The 21470-nt window shown below is 39.6% G+C and overlaps 4 protein-coding genes across 4 annotated transcripts; 2 read left to right on the forward strand and 2 right to left on the reverse strand.

Moving 5' to 3' along the window:
• The first annotated feature begins 2193 nt into the window (after window positions 1–2193).
• Window positions 2194–3813, forward strand: LOC137709245 (uncharacterized). Its single transcript, XM_068448341.1, has one exon. The coding sequence runs from the start codon at window positions 2194–2196 to the stop codon at window positions 3811–3813; it is 1620 nt and encodes a 539-aa protein (XP_068304442.1).
• Window positions 3814–7742: 3929 nt separating this feature from the next.
• Window positions 7743–13636, reverse strand: LOC137707493 (alpha-1,4 glucan phosphorylase L isozyme, chloroplastic/amyloplastic-like). The gene is made up of 15 exons (XM_068446369.1): window positions 13243–13636; window positions 12572–12810; window positions 12366–12467; window positions 12040–12216; window positions 11664–11939; window positions 11192–11463; window positions 10978–11095; window positions 10515–10889; window positions 10274–10426; window positions 10036–10164; window positions 9636–9872; window positions 9348–9424; window positions 8686–8872; window positions 8392–8592; window positions 7743–8261 (listed from the first exon to the last, which is right to left on the reverse strand). The coding sequence occupies exons 1-15, from the start codon at window positions 13451–13453 to the stop codon at window positions 8145–8147; spliced, it is 2871 nt and encodes a 956-aa protein (XP_068302470.1). The 5' UTR covers window positions 13454–13636; the 3' UTR covers window positions 7743–8144.
• Window positions 13637–16171: 2535 nt separating this feature from the next.
• Window positions 16172–18072, forward strand: LOC137708751 (BAG family molecular chaperone regulator 8, chloroplastic-like). The gene is made up of 2 exons (XM_068447903.1): window positions 16172–16895; window positions 17001–18072. Exons 1-2 carry the CDS (start codon window positions 16299–16301, stop codon window positions 17787–17789), a joined length of 1386 nt encoding a protein of 461 aa, XP_068304004.1. The 5' UTR covers window positions 16172–16298; the 3' UTR covers window positions 17790–18072.
• Window positions 18073–18254: 182 nt separating this feature from the next.
• Window positions 18255–21207, reverse strand: LOC137708750 (protein FAR1-RELATED SEQUENCE 5-like). Its single transcript, XM_068447902.1, has 3 exons — window positions 21096–21207; window positions 18500–20888; window positions 18255–18418 (listed from the first exon to the last, which is right to left on the reverse strand). Exon 2 carries the CDS (start codon window positions 20804–20806, stop codon window positions 18668–18670), a length of 2139 nt encoding a protein of 712 aa, XP_068304003.1. The 5' UTR covers window positions 20807–20888; window positions 21096–21207; the 3' UTR covers window positions 18255–18418; window positions 18500–18667.
• Between the last annotated feature and the right edge of the window lie 263 nt (window positions 21208–21470).

The raw sequence follows: 21470 nt of genomic DNA on the forward strand, positions 1-21470 counted from the left end.
TTCTTAGCATTTTTTTATACTAAATTAGCCTCCAAATCATCTATAGATTTTTTTTTAACAAACAGTAAGCGATAATGAGCTAAATGTTGGGGAAACTGGTTACTGGTGGGTTCTACAAAACAAAGTTAAGATATTTATGTTTTAAAGTGCTAAATGGGTTAGTTAAGAACACTTATAAAATTTTTTGCTAAACTTCTTTGGAGATGCTTTTAGCACCTTTTGTATTAAAAATAGTTATGTAAAAGATAAAGTTTTCTCACACTTTTTATTTTTGTTTCAATCTTTTTATTTATATTTTTATTTTTTTAGTACATTAATATTTTTACATTAAGAATAGAGAAAGCCTTTATCTCTTTATTTTTGTTCGTTTGATTTTTCTTTTATTTATTCAATCTATATACCAAAGAAAGGAAAAGAAGCACGCGAGAATGTTGCAAGAGTCCTTCCATCCTCCAATTGCTTACCGGCAAAGATGAGTCTCTGCTGATCCGGAGGAATGCGCTCCTTGTCTTGGATCTTTGCTTTCACATTATCAATGGTATCACAACTCTCTACCTCCAACGTTATCGTCTTCCCAGACAATTGTTGAGAAAAATTAAAGTACACAACTCTAACACAAGTGTTGAAAAGACAAAATAAGTAAACAAATTACTTATATTATACTCACAAAATATTACAACACAACAACTCTCAATGACACAACTTAGAAGCTACGGTACTCTCTTTCTATGGACACTGAAAAAAGCAGATCAAGGATTTGAAATGTAGTGTCCAAAGTGTATGGCATGCACAAAGAATTGAGGGTCAAGAGTTTGGTTAAATGTCAAAATCTTGTTGACGTGACCAAATGATTAACTTTATGCATGCTAATGTACTTCCTTAAAAGTTAATAAAAATTAACCATCCAGCTACCTACACGTGTTAAATTTACTGCGCACTCGAGTGTTTTTTACCATACTAGAGAAAATGTACAACTCACTGAAAGTAGGATCACCCACTTCTTGAACCTTGCGCCCCAAGCAACAGCACAAATGAAGGGTTCTTTTGGGCATTTTACCCTCTTTATTTGGTCACCCACTTTTTGCAAAATGTTACAGTAAATTTTTAAATCACGGTGTAACTTTCACACAGTCGTTTTATCTTTAAACGTTTTTTTTTTTGTATTTTGACTATCATAATATTTGTTCAATCTTAAGACTCGACATAGAATATGAGATAGATGAAGAAAAGAAAAGTATGAAAATCCTTTCTATTTATGAATATATTTTGTTAGGAAAGCATTTATCAATAATTGTAATATTCTATTAAGAGAAAAATTGATTTTTCGTAATGAATAAGAAAATTCATATCCATCAAACTTCCTGAATTTGAGTTAGAACGATGTTATCTATCTGACCTCGATACAAGATTGTGTCTACGGCGGACGGGTACTGTGATCCGGCAAGTTGACATAAGAATTTCTCCAACTTCCGGTGATAGGTCCATGCCAGAGTAGAGCATAGTGGTAGCAATAGCAAAATTGGTAGCTTGAAATATACGAGCAAGTGGGACAAAAGTCGGTGTCTCGTGGTGTATAGCTTTGCTTTCATGCAAGGATCTCGTTTCTTTTTCTCTCTTTCCAAATGAGGCATAAGCTCCGAACATTAAACATTCAGAGAGAGAAAGTCTAGAGAGAGAGAGAGAGAGAGAGAGAGAGAGAGGGATTGGTGCCAGAAAGCTCCCAACATTAAAAATTTCATTCTTTTTCGTTGTGTCTAGTCTTGCCAGCTACTGGCAAGGCAGTACTCTCAGTCAGTGCTGCAGTTACAGAGATATTGCTTGCCTTTTGGCTTCCACATTTACATTTCTTCAAGCACCACCCAAGAGAGAGAGAGAGAGACCTTACTGCTCAAACCAAAACCCTGAAATCTGAATCCTTTCTTCCCCAAGAGAGAGAGGTTTTGATTAGGGACCCAGATCTTGTTCTTGCCCACAAATTCTACAAAACCCAGAAGAAGTGCTTCTTCTCCAATCACTTTTGAAAGAAGCAAGAAAGCTTCATCTCTGATCTGGGTTTTCCGCATCCTCTGTTTCTTGAGCTTTTTTCTGGTTTTTGTTTTTCTGGAATGCGGTGGAAAGATTCAAACTTTCTCGGAAAATTGGAGTCCTTCTTGGTTTTGGGATCTGGGTTCGTTTGCTTTTCTGGTTAGGACGATGGAGCATGTGTGCAAGCACTGCAAAAAGAGCTTCTTGAGCGGCAGAGTTTTGGGAGGTCACATGAGGTGCCATGGAGCAAAGAAATCGGCTAAAACTGAGAAAAATATCGAAATGTGCAGAGCATATTCTGAGGTTGAAGACGATGATCACGCTGGTTATGGATTACGAGTGAACCCGAAAAAGTCCTGGAAATTTTCAGGGCACTCGAAGTTCGAAGCTTCTGCCGGGGAAGAAAAAGAGATCGTCTGCAGGTGCAGGGTTTGTGGCAAAGGGTTTGATTCGATGAGAGCGATGTTCGGGCACATGAGGCATCACTCAGGGAGGGAGAGGAAGGAGACGCAGTCCTGCGAAGTTTGTGGTAAAGGGTTCAAAACGTTGAGAGCTTTAGCTACTCATAGCAGATGCCACTCGAAAAGTATTAGGGGAACTGATGGATTGGAGACTGTTTCTTCAAGCAAGAAGCTTTCTGTGGATTGCTGTCAGTACAGCAGTGAGACAATGGGGCTGATTCGGAGGAAAAGATCGAAAAGATTGAGGTACAAGATTACTAATTCAAGTTGTTCTTTTTCTAGTTTCAGTGTTAATGAATCTAAGTATGTCGCTGAATTTGGGGAAGAAGTAGTAGAGGGGGCAATTTGTTTGATGATCATATCTGGTTGTGGAAGCAATTGGGGTCGAATTAGTTCGGTTACTGAGACTTCGGATAATAATTCCTTGTCTTTAGAGGTTCAATCACCAGGCTTAAAGAATTGGATCATGGGAAATAAGGGTGGTGTATCTGTTTGTGATGATACTGTGAAATTGGTTGATTGCATTTCTGATTGTAAGAATGTCTCTGTTGAGAAGAAAGTATTTGAATTTAGCGAAAATAATTCTGGGTTTGCGAATGATGAGGAAAAGAATGTCGAAATGGAAGGTAGGTTCTTCAGGGGTGTAGGATATAAGAGGCCGAGACTGGATGAGGAATCTGTATTTGGGTTGTGTGATACTGAAATGGAAATGAACGTGGATATTATCGAGGAAGTAGAATCGGATGTAGCTGCATTCAGATCAATGAAGTCAGGTTTGAATAATAAACCCAAGTTATATGCTACTGAATCTGAAGTCTTTGCTGATTCCCAGAAGAAAAGAGAGCACAAGTGCAGGCTTTGCAACAAGGTTTTCGGCACGTATCAGGCACTTGGAGGCCACCAAAGAATTCACAAATCAACCAACACCACTTCTGTGGTAAATATTGAGGATTATGAAGATGGATTTCCGACTAACAAGTTTTCGAAGATGGAGTACAGTTGCAAGCTTGCCAAGACTGAATGCAGTGATAGTTCAGCAGCAGAAGAGGAGATGGAAAGAGTTATTGAGAATAAGGGTCACAAGTGCTCCATCTGCTTGAAGGTGTTTGCAACAGGCCAAGCTTTGGGTGGCCACAAGAGAGTTCATTTCGGCAAAGACCACGAGACAGGTGCAGAAGAGTCCAGAGTGCTGAAGCAGCAGATTTCCAACATCTGCGATGCATTTGATCTTAGCCGTCCAATCGAAAATGGTCATGTTGATTTTAAGTCCTGGTGGCCTGTAAATGAACATAAGCAGGAGCTGTTGATGGATCTGATGCCCAACTGAGAAGTGATTCCATCAAAAGCAGCTTTTGAAGTTTCAAGTGGTAAAGCTTCTCTTTACAGCTTAGGTAGCAACCCAGGAATTTTTTGTCCATTTCTGGATTTTACTATCCATGTGGAAATATATTCATATATGGTTCCAAAACTGCGGCTGACTGATACATTTTTGGAACTTATTGCCTGAAATATGAATTTTCTGTCCTTTAGAACTGTATTACATTTGAAAAACTGTCAATATACAGCAACAGATGAGCAGAAATGTTACTTTTTTACCTTCTTTTTTCCGTTCTTTTGCTTTTAAGTCCACAAAGTTTGAACAGAACACCTCATTTTGGTGACCTTTTTCTGCCACATTGTTTTGGCCATTTTGTGGGGATGGTGATTGAAAATGAAGTTCACAGTGTGAGAAACGCTGGTGAGGATTGAGACAGTTAAATAATTTTTATAACTTGTGTAGGGTGTCCCAACCATATCATTCGTCGGGCACCTCTCACAAAGTACGGGACCATCTTGTATTGTGATTCTGCTCGATTATATGGTCTCACTCAGTGTAAGAACTATCTTAATAAGACAATTATACATAATATATGACAAACCATGACATACGTATTATTTACTTCTTTCCCTCTATGTATTAATCTTCTTTTGCAAGTAACTAGAGATGCCTTTGCCTTGACCCAAAAGAAAGCAGTCCAACTGCACAACTTAAAGTACATTTCAAACTCAAACATCTAGTTACATCCTAGATCAAAGGCATTAAGAACTCCAATCTTTGACTTATAAGCTTGGCTTTCAGTACGCTTCAAATAAGCTGATTTTTTAGGGCACAAACACGTATAAATTATAGATACACAAATAACTTAGTACGTATTTATATGATAGTGAGAATTTAGTACTCGCTATAATTAAGAGTAACATGAGGTAAGACTACGTACGATAGACCCCCTCCTCCTTCTTGCCCCGTGACTCTCGCAAAGCAAAAAGTCTTGTTGGTTGGGGTGAGCTTTGTTTTTTGTGTTTTTCCTTAGGTTCATGAGAGGAGTGAAGTTGCCCACCCACTTGCAGAGATGCACACAACAGAATTGAATATGCAAAACTTTTGTGCCATATATATGCACACAAAAAATGGTAGATCATGTGAGTGTAGATGGGTTCACTACTTGATTCAATCTTTGTACTCTTCTGGCCATGTGCTTGCAATGCTCTCTAAAAAAAAAACAATTTAAGATGTGAGACTTTGGCTCTCTCTCTCTCTCTCTCTCTCTCTACTTGCCCACAATTCATTGCAATTTACTAGAACCAATGTGCAAGAAAGCAAGATCTAAGTCTTGCATTGCACTTACAGCTCAGGGACAGTCTTCATTTTTTTCTAAAAGACTAGACAAACATCCTAAATGGGCATGAAAATGCATGTGCGGATTAGGGGAGTTGGTCACTATGAGGGTAACATGTTCGCTTCTTGTACTTTACTTTGAATCTCTCTTCTTGTGTATTAGTGACACATCCCGGCCCAGCCCCCATCACATCTTGGGCTCAACTTCACCGTAGCACAATATTTTTCGCTTTGGGTCCCGACCACACCCTCACAATTTTGTTTTTGGGAACTCACACAAGAACTTCCCAATGGATCACCCATCCTGAGAATGCTCTCGCCCGAACTCGCTTAACTTCGGAGTTCCGATGGAACCCGAAGCCAGTGAGTTTCCAAAAGGCCTCGTGCTAGGTAGAGATGGGAATATACATATAAGGCTTACAAGATCCACTCCGCTAGGCAATGTGGGTCACCCATCTTGGGATTGCTCCAGCCCAAACTCGCTTAACTTCGGAGTTCCGATGGAACCTGAAGCCAGTGAGCTCCCAAAAAACCTCGTGCTAGATAGATATGGGAATATACATATAAGGCTTACAAGATCCACTCTCCTGGACGATGTAGGATGTTACAATTAGAATCGTTTGTAGTATTTAATTCACATTTAGCGGGGATCAATCCTATTTTGTAGGTCATGGACCGGCCCAGCCTAATCGTAGGGGTGGGCTTAATTTCAAATCGGAATACTCTAGGTCTTGCATTATAAATTAAGTTACATTTTAAAATTCTTTACTATATTATACCGAGCCCTTTAAGGGCCCGTTTGTTTGATAGGATTAAGGAGGACTGGACTGGACTGGACTATAGTCCCTTGTTTGGTCTGCTGCAGGATTTGGTTTAATGAGATTAGGTGGGATTCGCTCGGATTAAACACCTCCTTACGAGGTCTTAACCAGGATCCCCGAAATTGGGCGGACTCGTAAGCCCAGAGAAAATCGCGAGGGTGACTTCCTGCTCGTTCTCCTTTCTCCGCTCTTTGTTTCACTCTCTCCTACTCTCTCCCTCTCTCCTTGCCCAGAACCCAGAATTATGAGACCTCATATCTACTTTTCCCGTGCACATCTCTAGTTTATCGTCGAGCTAGCTGTCAAAAGGCAGTGCTTCTCCTCTGTTCAGATCCTCGACTTCGTCAACTCCCAATATCGTTCTCGACCATCACCTTCATCCGCCGGGACATCGTCGGCAAACTCCACGATGCCAGCCAAAACCCAGAAGACAAAAAATACCAATCTGCCAAAACCCAAATGAAATTCAAAAGCTTGTGAAAAGTTTAGGGAAAAAAAAAACCCATATGACAAATCAGAAGCTTTTGTTGAGAATTAATGAAAAAAAAAATGGAATTTGAAGATGAGGGAGAAAGTGGTGAAAAAGAATGGTGGTGAGGGAGAACGTAAAAAGAGAGACACAGAGGCAGTTGGACGGGAAGGAGGAAAAAATGGAGAGCATTCTAGAGAGAAAGGATGCTCTAGAAAGGTAAAAGAAAAAAATGTAAAAGATAGAATTAAATATTATTATTTTTATTATTTGGGCGTTTGTTGCGCTGGACTATCTCGGACTGGATTAGCTTCAAGGACTAAGCTGGACTGGCTTAGACTAGACTAAACTGGACTAACTTAGTGAAGCGTTTGGTGCAGTATTGGACTAAGAAGCTGGATAATAACAAATTATAATATTATATTATTTAATATTTTATTATGATCTTATCTTTTTCTTCATTTTTTCCTACCATTTCCTCGTTAAATTGGATGAAGTTAGCACCACCAAAAAATTCATCACCATCCCTGGACCGAGATCTTAGCTTTGAATGCTCGAATCTGTCATGGATTTGAAGAAGCCCAAACAGGCCGAGACTTCGAGGCCATTTTCTAGCCACATTCGACCACATTTTGGCCTCGATTCAAGTAAAATCGTAATCTTGTCACTCGCAGCTTCAATTTGGTATATTTTGTATGAAAGTTGGTTGTGAAATGGATCTGAAAGAGAGTCGGAAAGTTAATGATTGATCTAGGTGACCGGAGATGACGAGGAGTCTGTCGAGAGTGGTCGTTGAGCATGACAAGGACGAGAAAGAGAAGATAGTCTTAGCTAGTCCCATGGTTATTGGGGGGTCTCGCTAAGACCTCTTAGTGAAGGGTTTTGTCCATGCTAGTCCCCTTTAGTCTCATTAATGTTAGTCCCAGCATGGAACAAACACAGTATTGGACTAATAGCTAGTCCAGTCCAGTCCAGTCCAACTTAGTGAGGGCAAACAAACGCCCCCAAACGCTTCACTAAGTTAGTCCAGCTTAGTCTAGTCTAAGCCAGTCCAGCTTAATTCCTAAAGTTAGTCCAGTCCGATTTAGTCCGGTGCAACAAACGCACCCTTAAGCGTACTAACTAGCCGGTGTAGAGAGTACTAAAAGCCATCAAGCGGCTAACTTTATCCGGCGATTAATTTACACATGAGGACAACAAACACTAGGCTTAAGTGCTTGATTGCATTATAAATCAAGTTACATTTCTAAATTTATTACTATATTATACCGAGCTTTTTTAGCGTACTAACTAACGGATGTAGAGAGTACTAAAAGCCATCAAGCAGCTAACTTTATTCGGCGATCAATTTATACATGATGCCAACAAACACTAGGTTCATATTATTTAGTACCATCCAGGGTGCTACACGGTGTGCCAAACGAGAGCTAACTCATTTGTTTTGCTCCAGTACATTTTCCCTCTTACAACTTGTCTTCGTGCTACAAAAAAAAAAGAACTAATTCTTACTGAACCAAACGAGATGGTGGTGCTTATTTAAAAAAACCGTTTTTTTCCCGAGCATTTAAGGTAATAGTGTAGCAACCAAACGCTGCCCTTTTATTCCGAGCAGTTTACCTTTGCATGAGAAGGAGAGAGAGAGAGGGAACAATAAAAGCCAAGGATCATCACAACAACGTGGTAAGACCGTGTTTGGTTACGAGCAGAAACTTCTATGGCAACTCGACGGGGTTGATGTTCCATATGTCATTAGCATATTCGTGAATGGTTCTGTCACTGCTAAACTTGTACGAGCCTGCTGTGTTCAGGATCGACATTCTCGTCCATCTCTGTCACCCGAAAACATCAGGTAAAAACATTAGTGCTCAGGGCTATAAAACATGTTGAGATTCAGCAGAGTAAATGTATGCCGGCGATGTATCAGTACCGAGGAGGAATGTATGCCGCAAATTATCTCACCTTTTGGTCTCGATATGCCTCATCAACCTTCTCTTGGCATTCTATGTAACTGGGGAAGTCCTTGCCGACGAGGAAATAATCTGCACGGCCAAATCCTTCATTTCCTTCCAGGGATCCAATCAGTTCGTCATAATTGTCTGACCCAAAAACACCGCTTTTGACGAATTCCTTGACTTCTTCAAAACGTGGGTCTGGAACAAACTGCATAAAGAGAGACATCAAAATTGCATCACAAAGGCAGTTCTTAAACAATAACATGGGAATGAAAGTAACAATTTGGTTACTGAGACAAACCTTCCCCTCGGCTCGTTCTTTTCTCAGCCCAGCAATCTCATGAGCTTCAGCACCAAATAGGAAAAAGTTGTCTTCTCCAACCTCTTCTCTTATTTCAACATTGGCACCATCCAGAGTCCCGATTAGGATGCAGCCGTTCATTGCAAACTTCATGTTGCTGGTTCCACTGGCCTCCATCCCCGCGGTACTACAAAATAAATAACAATTGAAAAAAGGTCGAAATAACATAACAGTTGGTTTGCGCGTATGTTTAGCTTCAATCAGTTCCATTGAAGTCATTCCCACTCAAGCTCCAAGCCTTGTACGAGTAAGATCCCATGATATATTATCCAGCACAAGGAAGGCTCACCTAGATTTTTAATTTAATACACAACGCTCTGAACTCTCTGGTCTACAAGTTACAAGTGTAATCGATGTACTTCAAGTTGGCTACGGCAAAAACTATAACTTCCCCAGCTAATCTGCTTGAATTTGACTATTGGCTATTCTCGCAAACCCTGCCAAACCCCTTTTTTCTTACTAAACTATCAATTATTGCTTAAAACTTAAGCAGTGGAAATTTTTTAAAACCAATACTGATGCTTCTCCACTTACCCCTCGCAGACAGAAAAATCATGTGGCCAGCAAAAGTAAGAATCATATAACGAATAAGACCGCATTACCTGATGTGCTGTGAGAGCTCACTTGCAGGAATTAACTGTTCAGCAACACTGACATTGTAATCAGGGACGAAGACAACCTAATATGACAATCGATAATAAAAATTAGTGGGTTGGTAATTCAGATGAACTCACAGCAAATCGAAAATACACGCATGTAAAGATATTGTGTGTGTTTGTTCTTTTACAAAGCCAACTTATATTTCCTGTAAGTCAATAAAGCATTGCAAATCACTTGTTTTTATCAAGTTGTTAATGCCAGGACACTATTAACACCAAAGATATCCATACCTTCAGTAGATCACCAATACTGGGATCACAATTCACTGTTGCCCCTACATCTGTGATAAATTTCACGATTCTCTTGGCTTGCACATACGTAGCAAATGCTTTTCCTCCAAACATACAAACTCGTGGAACAAACTTTGATTTCCTTTCCGAAGCACTCATTTCTTTCATTTTCTTGTAGCGGTAAACAATTCCCATAATGTTCATCAGTTGTCGCTTGTATTCATGAATACGCTTCACCTGAACAGAAACATGCGAATAAGAAAAGAGAACTTTGATTGAGGCATGATGAGAAACACAAGGAAATTTGTGCAGTGAATAAACCAACCATGCATGAAGTTGGCTGTGCGGCCTCCATCTATTTAATACACATTTGGAGGAGATTTTAATGCATAGAAAATACCTGTATATCGAACATTGCATCAGGGTTGACAGAATATCCCGTTCTTTCTTTGATCAACGACACAACTTTCAACTTGTTTTTCCTTTTTGCTTCCCTCCATTGGGATTGGAGGTCCTGATTATCTGCAAACTATAACAAAATCAAATAACTGAGATAAGTATTGGCCATAACACCGAAACTGCAAAATTTATACAAAAGTCAACATAAACTCCAAATTGTTTATTCTTATGCTTTTTACCTTTCGTAATTCAGCCAGTTTTTCAGTATTTAAGACCCAGTCTTCCGTGCCAATCCACTTCGTTATAATGTTACTTAAATCTGGATTACAGAAGCGGATCCATCTTCTCGGTGTCACACCATTTGTTTTGTTTTGAAATTTATTAGGCCACAACTGCCAAATTTGCAGGTTAGAGATCGATAGAAGAGCAATTTTTGAACCTTGAAAGAGCCTTGTCTTTACAAAAACCGTCAAGGCTTACCTTATAAAATGAATTAAATACTTCATCTTTCACTATCTCACTGTGTATTTCAGCAACACCATTTACTGCATGACCACCCACAACACACAGATTCGCCATACGTACTAACTTCGGTGGTTCCACCACAACCTTTTTTTGTTTTTCCTCTTCGTGTTTCTTCACAGGTACGTTTTCTTCATCAGCAGACTCATCTTCCTCTTTTGAATCTTCAATTTCTTCACTGGGAACAGTAATGGAACTCTTTTTGGGTTTAACAATCAAATCCTCAAATTTGGCAGGCAAGTCAACATTTTCTAATATTCTCATCTCCTTAAGTTTCTTATCTAGTAAATCATAGTCCGCTGTGCCATGCTCCGAAATTATGGTCTGAATGAGCTGCAGAATTTGCAAACACAAGAAATCCGTAAATTTAAAATCTCCAAAGGTAAGAACTGTTTAAATTTAGTACACAGTCCTGCTTTACCTCCTCATCAATCATCTCTATGATCTGAACGTGTCGAGGAAGCAGTTTCTCCATAAGTTCCAAACTCCATTTCTCCAAGGCCTCAGGTAGAACAGTATGGTTTGTATATGCAACCGTTCTAGAACACACGTGACAGGATGTAAGGCAAAAGAAATTGCTACAGTTAAGCATGTACCACTAACAAGTCTTCCTACATAATAACAAAAGGTGTTACCTTTGAGTAATATTCCACGCCTCCTTCCAGTCCAAGCCCTTCAAATCAATCAAAATTCTCATCAGTTCAGGGATGCAGAGGGTTGGATGAGTATCGTTCATCTGCACTGCGACCTTCTTGGGGAACTCTTGCCATTTGACATTTGCTCCAGATCTTCTCTCAAAACGTGCAACGATATCTTGAAGAGAAGCAGAACATAAAGTATATTGCTGCTTCAAACGAAGTGCCTTGCCCTCCATTGATTCATCTCCAGGATAAAGTATGTAGCAAATCTGTTAATCATTGGAAAAACAGATATAAAACTGGAAATCTATATTTTCGGATCAAAGCGACTGAGGGCTGATGAAAACCACATTCATTACAAGAAAGATTTATGAAATCATGAGCGGACACAAGCCTGTTTTCTCTGGAGCAGTTAAAAGGGAAATTGGAAAATAAAGAAAACCGAAAGGAAAGGAGCACAATATACAACCTTTTCAGCATTTGCTAAAGCTTCAGATGCCTTCGTGTGCTCTCCAGAATTAAAAGCATATAAATCAAGATCCTGTGATGAAGCTTTCGTCGACCAAAGCCGCAAGTTGATCGTGGTTTTAGTTTTGTATCCTGGTATTGGAACATCATAGGCAACAGCATCTATGTCTTCTCCCCCAATCCAATGTCGTTTTCCATCCGATCCAGTAACAACCTTTCCATAGAATTTTATTGGATAGGAGACATCATTTCTCACAATCTCCCATGGATTGCCCATCTGCAAGATTCAGCAACTAATAAGACATAACGATTTCACCAAAAACCTTTAAAGAAAGTGAGTCGTTGAAGCGAAATATAAAAACAGAAAGCATGCATACCTCAAGCCAATCCTCAGCAACTTCTTCTTGACCATCTTTTGTAATTCGCTGTTTAAATAAGCCATACTTGTACCTGAGTCCATAACCCCAAGCCGGATAATTTAAAGTTGCCAAAGAGTCCAAGAAGCAAGAGGCAAGCCGACCAAGACCCCCGTTTCCAAGTGCAGCATCTGGCTCCTATAATCAAATCATCTATATAAGTTGGTTGCACCAACACACGAACGCAAAGCATGGAGAGAAGAAAGAGAGCCATAACTAACGCAAAATTGATATGAATGTCCGCAACCAAATTTTAACGAAAAAGTAAAGACTAGTCGGAAACTCACCTGGTTAGCAACATTTTCTAATTTGTGTCCAAGTTTGCTTAAAGCCTCAGCATATGCACCATCTAGCTCTAAATTACCAACGGCATTTAACAGCGCTCTACCCTACAAAAACAGAACTTTATGAAACGAGGCATATTGCAGGCTATAGGTGACAGAAATGCACATCCGCACTTGTGGGAAACAAATACAGGGAATTGATGACAAACCTGCAAAAATTCCATTGACAAATAATATGCCTGCTTTGCATTCAATTTTTCATAATAATTATTTGTTGCATTCCAGTTAACAATGAGCGCATCACGAACACTTTGTGCAGTTGCATAGAAGGCCTTTGGAAGCTCAAATTGCTCCGGAGAAAACAACGGGGTGAACTCTGCGTGGTATTTGATGCTTGAAGCGATGGATGCAGCATCTGGTGTGAATGAGCTGAATGCGCTTGCAGCATCTAAGTAAAAAATAGAGAGTGCTAAATTGAGTAAATCACAACATCTCGAATAGGAAGAAGGGCACAATCTCTCCAATATATATATCAAAATTGAGAATTTGATGGGGATGATCCTAAACCCTCCCAGCAAACCAATCACATATCTACTATGTCAGCATAAAAAAAGGATCCGAAACCCATCAGCTAACACGCGCCATCTATCGATTCAAGATAGCTAAAATCCATCTGGTTATTTTCAAGCTCTCAGCCATCTAATTAACAAACCCCATGTTCAAAAACTCCACAAAATTTAAGTTTGATTGGAAACACGGATAGTAAATTATCATCACCGGATGAACAAAGCATGGATCTGTAATACATTTTTTATGTAATCTAATCGAGTGACGAACAATCAAAGCATCAAAGAAGAGAGAGGAAGATGAGGAGGAGGACCTTGTTCGATGATCGGATCCTTGAGCTCGTGAGGCTTGTCCAGAACGTTCTTCACGGAGAAGGAAAACGACCGCCTCCGATTCGAGGTCCTTGTGAACAAAAGCTTGGATTTGTTCTTCCTGGAACAGAAATCGATCAATTTGGATTGCGACTTGCAATGCCGCACTGCCTCTGGTCCGCTGCGAGTTGCAGAGAATTGGGAAGCTGCCATTGCTGTAAAATGTTCTCTCGGAAGAAGAAGACGACACTCTCGGTGTTTGAGTTTCCAAGTCACTGAGCCACCGAGACTCGTTCGTTTGTTTGTGAATGTGATGCGGACACTACTGCGATTATGAGGATCTACCTTCTTATCTCCTTTCACGAGACTTCACTCTCTCTCTCTCTCTCTCCTCTCTCTCTCTCTCTCTCTCTCTCTCTCTCTCTCTCTCTCAGTTTCCATTGATCACGGGCCCAACTCTGTTTCTTTTACTAAATGCACTTTGCACTTCCGATTCATATGACAGTTGAGATGTGGTGCATCCGTACCTGTGGTTTCATCTTATATGAAATGTTCCACCGAAGTAGTAAGTACCCGTTAATATGTGAGAAAAACTTACACATGACGGTATATTAGTGGATTAATACATCTGTGACGATGAACGCATTTCACATAAATCATTCTTCTTAGCTAAGTTACTATGTCCACTCTTTCGTTCCAAAAATGAAGTATTATGCGTGTGATTTTATTATAAGGGTATCTGGATTGAATATTGTAGGACCATATGAAAAAGTTGTATCATTTTGTTGTATTGTCATTTAGTTAAGTTTATTTTCTTTATACAAATTTGAATCTTCTTATTAAAAATCAACTAAAATTAAATTAGAATGTTGATTGTGAAAAGGAATAAAAAATTGATATTTTAGCAATAATCGACTTTAAAGTTTAGAGATTAGCTACAATACTTATAAGTATTTAATGTAATAACTTTTTGAGGGTCAAATATATTCATGTGAAGAAAAATGATAAAAGTGAGACTCTACATGGACTCTAAGCCACCCCATTTTTAGCACTGGAATTCACGTTAAACTGTGGGGTAACAAATAATCTATAAAGTCATTTTAGTATTCCTCTTCATGTGAATATATTATTTAATACAATTACCCTAACTACCACTATATTATTTAGAGGAATATAGTATTCCTCTAACTTATAAGTGAGAGATCTTAGGCTCGATTCTCGCAAAAGATGAATTTGTACCACATTATTATTAGCATATTATGAAGCTAAATTCACCTCCTCCTCTTTAATAGAGAGAATATCGTTTTTTAAAAAGAAAAATACAATTCCACTAATTATTATAGTCAAATCTTAAGGTTTAAACACAAATTTTGATATGGTTACCACATGATCCACATGGCATGCCTTTATTTGTTGATTATGATGAGTAAACTCTTTTGACTAATTTAGAGCCAGTTGAGTGCAACATTTGCATGGTTTCTGCAATTGCACTGGATCTGGATCTCTCTTCAATCTGTATTAATTTTTCATAAATAAAATAATAAATATGAAGAAATATGGCAACAAATTTCGGATCAAACCGGCATCGATTGGAGCTATTTTTCAGCCTAAATTACTACTTTAAATAAATTGACAGTTTTAATATTATATTCTGTCTATGATTGCACAGAGAGATTTTTTTAATATAATCAGCACATAGGGTGGTACACCACGTGTTATTACACAAATGGTGAAATATATTTGTTAAAAAGTTAATAACTTAATAATAAAAATTTTCACCACTTACATAAAAACATTGGTATACCATTCGTATTTCGGTCATAATAAAAGATTTCTTAATTGCACGGGTTTATATCTACGGTTCGTTTTATTTGCACCGTCCACTTGTAAACATGTCATTTGATGAGTCACAAGCGACGACCACCATTGGTTCAGATTTTGGTGAAGCTAGCAACCAAAACTGCTGATTTCATCAATTCCTTGTTTATTCTGTTTTTGAATTATATTTTATAAATCATATCATTTAATGATTGAAGATCTTTCTTTAATGATTTAAAGAAAGAATCAAACAACAATCGTGCGTAATATACGGTTTACAAAGTAAAGTTAGAAAATGATCTTTCTAACATCACCTTATCAAAAATGAGAGTATGAGATCGATGAACTTGGATATAGAGAAAGTGAAAAATAAGAATCAAATCAACTAGTCCTTTTAGTTGATCCCACATTTCCAACTTTGAGAGTATACGAGTATTGATTTTAAGGCAAGACTCACATCTTTTTTCTCGAATCCTAATAAAATTTGTAAAAATGTGTAAACTCCAAGGTTGTAATGATTTTCTCTTTGAGTCTTTTCTCATACTCAATGCTAATAAGTAAACATATCATTTATGTATTAAATTAAAAATTTGTGAAAAGAATTTCGTATGCTTAAGTTTTTTTATGTTAGTAAACACATGATAGGTCTTTGACCAAAAAAAAAAAACACATGATAGGTCAAAAATCAATATGATACTAAGGTCATTTTATGTAAGCATACATGTCATAAACTTAAATTTTCTTAAATCAGCTACTTAGTGTTATTCAATAGTATTTCTCTTCACTTTTAATTGAAAAGTTTTATATTCGAACTTCAGAACTAACCAAAAGAATTTCTCAAACCAATTTCAATTTGGAATTTTGGACCTTTGATTGACCCAATGCACTTACTTGGGTCCCAACCATACCAAAAGGGTTCAAATATAAGGACATGTAGGGCCACTTAACCAAATGGACTCCAAAACCGGTGACCATACAAAGACCAACAAAAGAAAAACCATCAGCCTGGGGGCCATGCCACGTGATAGTCACATCACTTTCTGATCTAAAGCGTAATAAAGTTACGTGCTTTAATTATCGGATCATCCAAATCCTTAAATTATCAAATTTTATAGTTTATTGCTACTTGGACAGCATCAATGGCAATGGAATCAAATTCTACTCAAAGACCCAAACCCCCATTTCCTCTACCATAAACCCATCGTTTCCTTCCTAAACTTCACCTTCTTGGCTTCCACAAATGGCCCACCACCACCTCCACCACCCTCACCCTCACCCTCACCACCACCAACCCCAACCCCCCACCACCGCCATTTGCTGCACCAGCACCTACAACACCTGCTGCTGCACCCAGTCCCACCACCCCTGTCCACCACCACCAGCAGCTACGGACCCACTTCTCCAAGCCCTCGCTTCTCAGTTCCTCCAGTCTAACCCACCAGATCCCTACTCTTCCCACCCCAATCACCACACCCACAAATCCCACCACCCAAAACATCGTTTCCACCACCAAGAACAGCAAGACCAACTTATCTTCTCCCTCCTCTCCCGCATCGAAGCCCTCGAAGCCTCCCTCCACCACTACTCCTCCTCCTCCCACCGTTCCCACTCTCCGTACTCGCGGTCTCTCAGATACTCTGCCGCCCGAGTGATTCAAACTCACTTCCGTGCTTTCCTCGTTCGCAGATCACAAACCCTCAGGCAGCTCAAAGACCTCGCATTCATCAAGTCTGCTTTCACCTCTCTCAAATCCTCGATTTCCAGTGAAACCCACTTGGATTTTCACGCCATTTCTCAGAAATCCATCGATTTACTTCTCAAGCTTGACTCGATTCAGGTAAATAATTTCATGGGTAAATTGCAATTTAACTATTTTTTTTATAAAGTTACTGCCTTTTTTGTTATTTTTTTAGAGGTTTTTGGTTGTGCACTTTGTTTCCAGAGCGGCGATCCGATTGTTATGGATGGGAAGAGGTTGATTAGCAGAGATTTGGTAAGGTTTTTGGAGTTCATTGATGGGTTTGTTATGAAAAGGCATGGGCTTTCACTGAAAGCAGTGAAGAATGTGAGGATTGGTCAAAATGTTAACAAATCACGGGTTTTGCCCGCCAAGTGCGGTGGCGATTTGGGAAGGGATCAGAGGGAGAAGATTGAGAATTTGAGGGATAGGATCGAGAAGATTCGTGGGTTTGCAAGAGTTTCGGAGAATGATGAGGAAGATGTGGAGCTTGAAGGGTTTCAGCATGTCAGTGATGAAGATGAAGAAAACCTTAGACTTCGATTTAAAAATGGGGTATTGGTGAAAAGGCATGGGCTTCAACCTAAGGTCAAGAAAAATGTGAGCTTTGCGGAAAATGGGAATGTGTATCGGGTCATTAGCAACTCCGATGAACCAGTTTCAAGTGGGGATGGGAGTGATTCTAGTGATGATCATGGAGAGCTTATTGGGAACCTTTGCAGTGAGGTTGAAGAAGTTAAAGCCTTTGTTCAGGAGACTGAGGAGGATGACGAGGAGGCATTCACAGAGAATGGTGGATCACCAGAGGCTAGTAGTGATGGAGAAAGAAACCCTAGAGCCAGAATGATTCCGAGAAGAGAAGATATATATGAAACCAAAGGCCATGGTCAGGCTCGGAATGAGTATTTGTTATTCTCAGCTCCTTTGCCAGTGAAGATGGAGTCGAAAGCTGATATGGTGAAGAGAAACAAGCCTGTGAAACTTGTGAAATGAAGGAATGTAACCTGAGTTTATGTTTTGGGTCCTACAGTTTGTGTGTGGCTGTCGGGGTGGAAATTAGGTCTTCGCCATCGTATCATCCACAAATGTCATTCTAATCGTTAGGTTTTGGTCGATTAGTAGAACACCAAGAAATAGATGTCGGATGGGTGTTTGATCCTTTCCCTCGGCTGCTGATAGAGGGAGTCCGAACACTATTCTGTAAGATGTCACCTTCCACCTAAAGATTCCCTGTATTTTGGATGATGAATTTAACCTGATTTCTTTCGACTTTTTACTGCTCCCTGTTTGTTCTCTCTTTGAAACGTTTACCAATTAAAAGGAATTAGGGTTTTCGAATTTATAGAAATCTCTTCAAAGATACAAAGAAACCTTAACGCAAAGTTCATGTTACGGAAACCCAGTGCAGATTAATGAAACTTATTTCAAGAGGAAAATGGAAACCAGAAAGCCAAGTACTTCAAATCTTAAGCTGCATCTCTAAACGTAATGCTTGGAATTTTTTTAACATGAATTTATATTCAACGAACAGACAAAGAAAGAAAAACCTCGAACTTGAATGAATGTCAGTCTCATATCCTCCATCTACTTGCTGCGTTGGCAAACGTTTAGTTTTTGTTGTCCTGCAAAAGAGAGAGAACCATGTAAGAGAAGGTGCGGATGTTCGACGCAGAGGAATGACTATCTCAACAAAAGTAACTTACATCTGCATTTTTTTCTTATCTGAATCCTTAATCACTGGCCTGACAAGTATTTGTTGAAGTTATTTTCTTCAGAAGAGTCTCCTTTCTGGTGGTCGACGGGAACTATCAGCCTACCTGTCTAGCAATTGCGGCGTCATCTCCCTTGATAGCTTGTCCTAGCCCTAGTTTCTAGTTTTGAGGCATGGATTTCATGGCGTTTTGCTTGGCACTGACAATTTTTACCCTAGCCTCTCTTAATGCGTTGAGTGCCACCTTAAAGATTTGGTCAGATGCCATCCCTTCCTCTGCACATTTAATGGCTTCCTGGTACAGAAGATTGTATTGCAAGTTCCTGCCCTTTTGAGAATTTCCCTGTAATTCGACACATGGAAGGACATCCAACATAGCCTCTTCCTTCGCATTTCGGGTCCATCTCTTTAAGATATAACACGGTGGGAGGGTAAAGACATTTGTGGCTTTAAACACTGCAAGCACATGTCTGCAGAGGATCCCTTCAAATTCAAACATCTTGCAACTGCAACTAGCTAGTTGTTCAGCTATGTTAAAAGCTACGAAATAAATTTTATGTTCTTCGTTGAATCTTGCTATCTCATAAGTTCTTGTTCCTCCGTCCTCTGCACTTAATTTCACAGCAAACACGAGGGATTCAAAAACTTCATCCTGAAATATGGTGAACATGCTTCTTGTGTAGATGTCTGCTCCTTGCTTTTCCACAGGAAGTGGTGTTTTTAGAACCGGTTTAGTATGAAAAGTTTCGAACTCCGCCTTTGCTTCTTTCTCATATCTCTCATCTAAAGCCTTCTCATATTGCGCTGCAAAATCTTGTAAGGTAGTTCCAGCATTCACATAGCCATCAAAAAGTGAGTTCACACTCCCACTCCGCTGGGCAGCATACAGCCCGGCAAAGAATGTGTCTCTTATGTATACCGGAACCCACAATTTGCGATCAATATAAAGCGATTGAAGCTGATGACTCTCTCTAAGACTGTACTTATCAAGAAGCATCTGCCAAGCTGATTCAAACTCATCAGGTGTCTCGCTCTTGTTAATGCATCTATCAAATTCAACTTGAAAAGTCCTTGGGGTTACACTATATACATTTCCCATTTCCTTCGGCATTTTGCTTATGATATGCCACTTGCAAAATCGATGAATTGATTGAGGAAAAACTTGTTGCACTGCTCGACTTATAGTTGGGTCATAATCGGTTATAATTAGACCTGGCTGCCGTCCCGACATTGCCTCAAGCCAAGTTGTGAAGAGCCAAATGAAGGTAGATTCAGACTCATCTGCAAGCAATGCACAACCGAACAGAACTGAATGTTTGTGATGATTTACTCCAGTGAATGGCGCAAATGGCATTTTGTACTGGTTCACTTGATAAGTAGTATCAAAGGCTACAACATCGGAGAAACAGTTGTAAGCGATTCTTGATCTTGTGTCAACCCAAAAGACGCTACTCAGCCTCTCTTCTTCGTCAACCTGTATTGCATAATAAAATGCTGGATCACTCGCTTGCATAACCTTAAAAAACCCAAGCAAACTTTGGGCATCGATGCCAAAAGTGCTCAACCGGCCTCTTCCAATATAATTGACATCACTCTGCACAGCAAATGCCATCTTTCCAAAACTGCCAGAATCAGCCAAAACATCTGCGGAAGCATCCAAAGACAATCCCGGAGAACTGAAAGAGTTGCTACAACTTTTGTCAGGATCAAAATCCTGCTTATGCGACCTAAGAAAATGCCGCATAGCAGGAGTGACCAGCTCATGATTATGGTCCTTCTCTAGCTTCACCACATACCATCTCCCATTTTCGCGCTTCCTAACAGTCATCAGAGCCTTGCAACCTTCCCTAGTGATTGCCCTAGCACGCCTTCTCTTCACATCCTCGCCCGAATCTCTCTTTGCATTTTTCTCCCGGCGGAACCCTTCTTTAGAACAACAAAACTCCCTAGATATAATCGAATTATCCTTCTTCGAGCGGTAATATGAGTTCACGCGAATGCTAAACCCCGTTTGTTTGGCATACGCATTGTAAAAATTCCTAGCATCGTCTTCGGAGGTAAACTCCATACCCAATGTGGGCTCTATAATCCCACCTCCTACTAACCGTGACAAGTCAATCTCCACATCACCCTCTTTGCCATCATCCAACACCACCGGAGCTTCGACATCCTCTACGACACAATGTCCATAGCTTTCGCCTTCCAATGCCACATTCGAGTCCACTACCTTACCTCCGCATTCTCCGGAAGGCTCTGCCTCCATGATGATATACTGTTCAATTTCAATGCCCTCTTGCATTACAAAATTAGAGGGTACCCTCCATTTCCGAAAGCGAAAACCTTACAAATTACAGCTCAAAACTAAAGGGTACCCTTCAACTCTGTAGCAAATTTAAAGTGAAAAAACACTCAAATTCTCATTCTTTGCATAAAAATATGAAAAATCATGCGAATTTTGGACCCAAATCAAAATTCTGCTACAAAATATTAGACAGTTATCTAAGAACTCAGATTAAATTACCAGAAACTCCCTCTCGAAGTCGTCAGAGTATTAAAGTTGATAAATTTAAAGGGTTTTCAAAATTTACCTTACAAATTTTGGAGTTGCAGAGAGTGAGAGCGAGAAGGAGAGGTGATGGGAGTTTAGACGAAAATGCGCGCCGCCGCGGACCAGAGGAATGGGAGGACTACAATTACGCTCTGCTTTCGCTTACCAAATACAAACACTACGTGAGCCGTCCGATGGTTTAAGTTGGGTGAGGTGTATTGGGAGATCGGACGGCTGATACGCTTCGTCCATAGGCTGAAATAAAGCCCATTAGGCCATCTCCAACCGAAGGCTGGCTAGATGGCTCGTTTGAACCCTCTGACTCTTTAAGAAATTAATATTTTATTAAACACTGCATGATCATATTTCTTATCATCTCCAACTGAGGGTCAAAGGGCTAGAGAACTCGTTTTAG

This window comes from Pyrus communis, chromosome 11 (assembly GCF_963583255.1).
Source record: "Pyrus communis chromosome 11, drPyrComm1.1, whole genome shotgun sequence".
Lineage (NCBI taxonomy): Eukaryota > Viridiplantae > Streptophyta > Magnoliopsida > Rosales > Rosaceae > Pyrus > Pyrus communis.

What these genes read in the sequence shown, in the direction of transcription:
- LOC137709245 (XM_068448341.1), top strand. Translation starts at nt 2,194, where the DNA reads ATGGAGCATGTGTGCAAGCACTGCAAAAAGAGCTTCTTGAGCGGCAGA.
- LOC137708750 (XM_068447902.1), bottom strand. Translation starts at nt 20,806, where the DNA reads ATGCAAGAGGGCATTGAAATTGAACAGTATATCATCATGGAGGCAGAG.
- LOC137708751 (XM_068447903.1), top strand. Translation starts at nt 16,299, where the DNA reads ATGGCCCACCACCACCTCCACCACCCTCACCCTCACCCTCACCACCAC. An exon ending in TCAAGCTTGACTCGATTCAG is followed by an intron (nt 16,896 to 17,000) that starts GTAAATAATTTC and finishes CTTTGTTTCCAG; the next exon opens with AGCGGCGATCCGATTGTTAT.
- LOC137707493 (XM_068446369.1), bottom strand. Translation starts at nt 13,453, where the DNA reads ATGGCAGCTTCCCAATTCTCTGCAACTCGCAGCGGACCAGAGGCAGTG. An exon ending in GGATCCGATCATCGAACAAG is followed by an intron (nt 12,811 to 13,242) that starts GTCCTCCTCCTC and finishes TTTTTTACTTAG; the next exon opens with ATGCTGCAAGCGCATTCAGC. An exon ending in TAGAGATGATTGATGAGGAG is followed by an intron (nt 10,890 to 10,977) that starts GTAAAGCAGGAC and finishes CAAATTCTGCAG; the next exon opens with CTCATTCAGACCATAATTTC.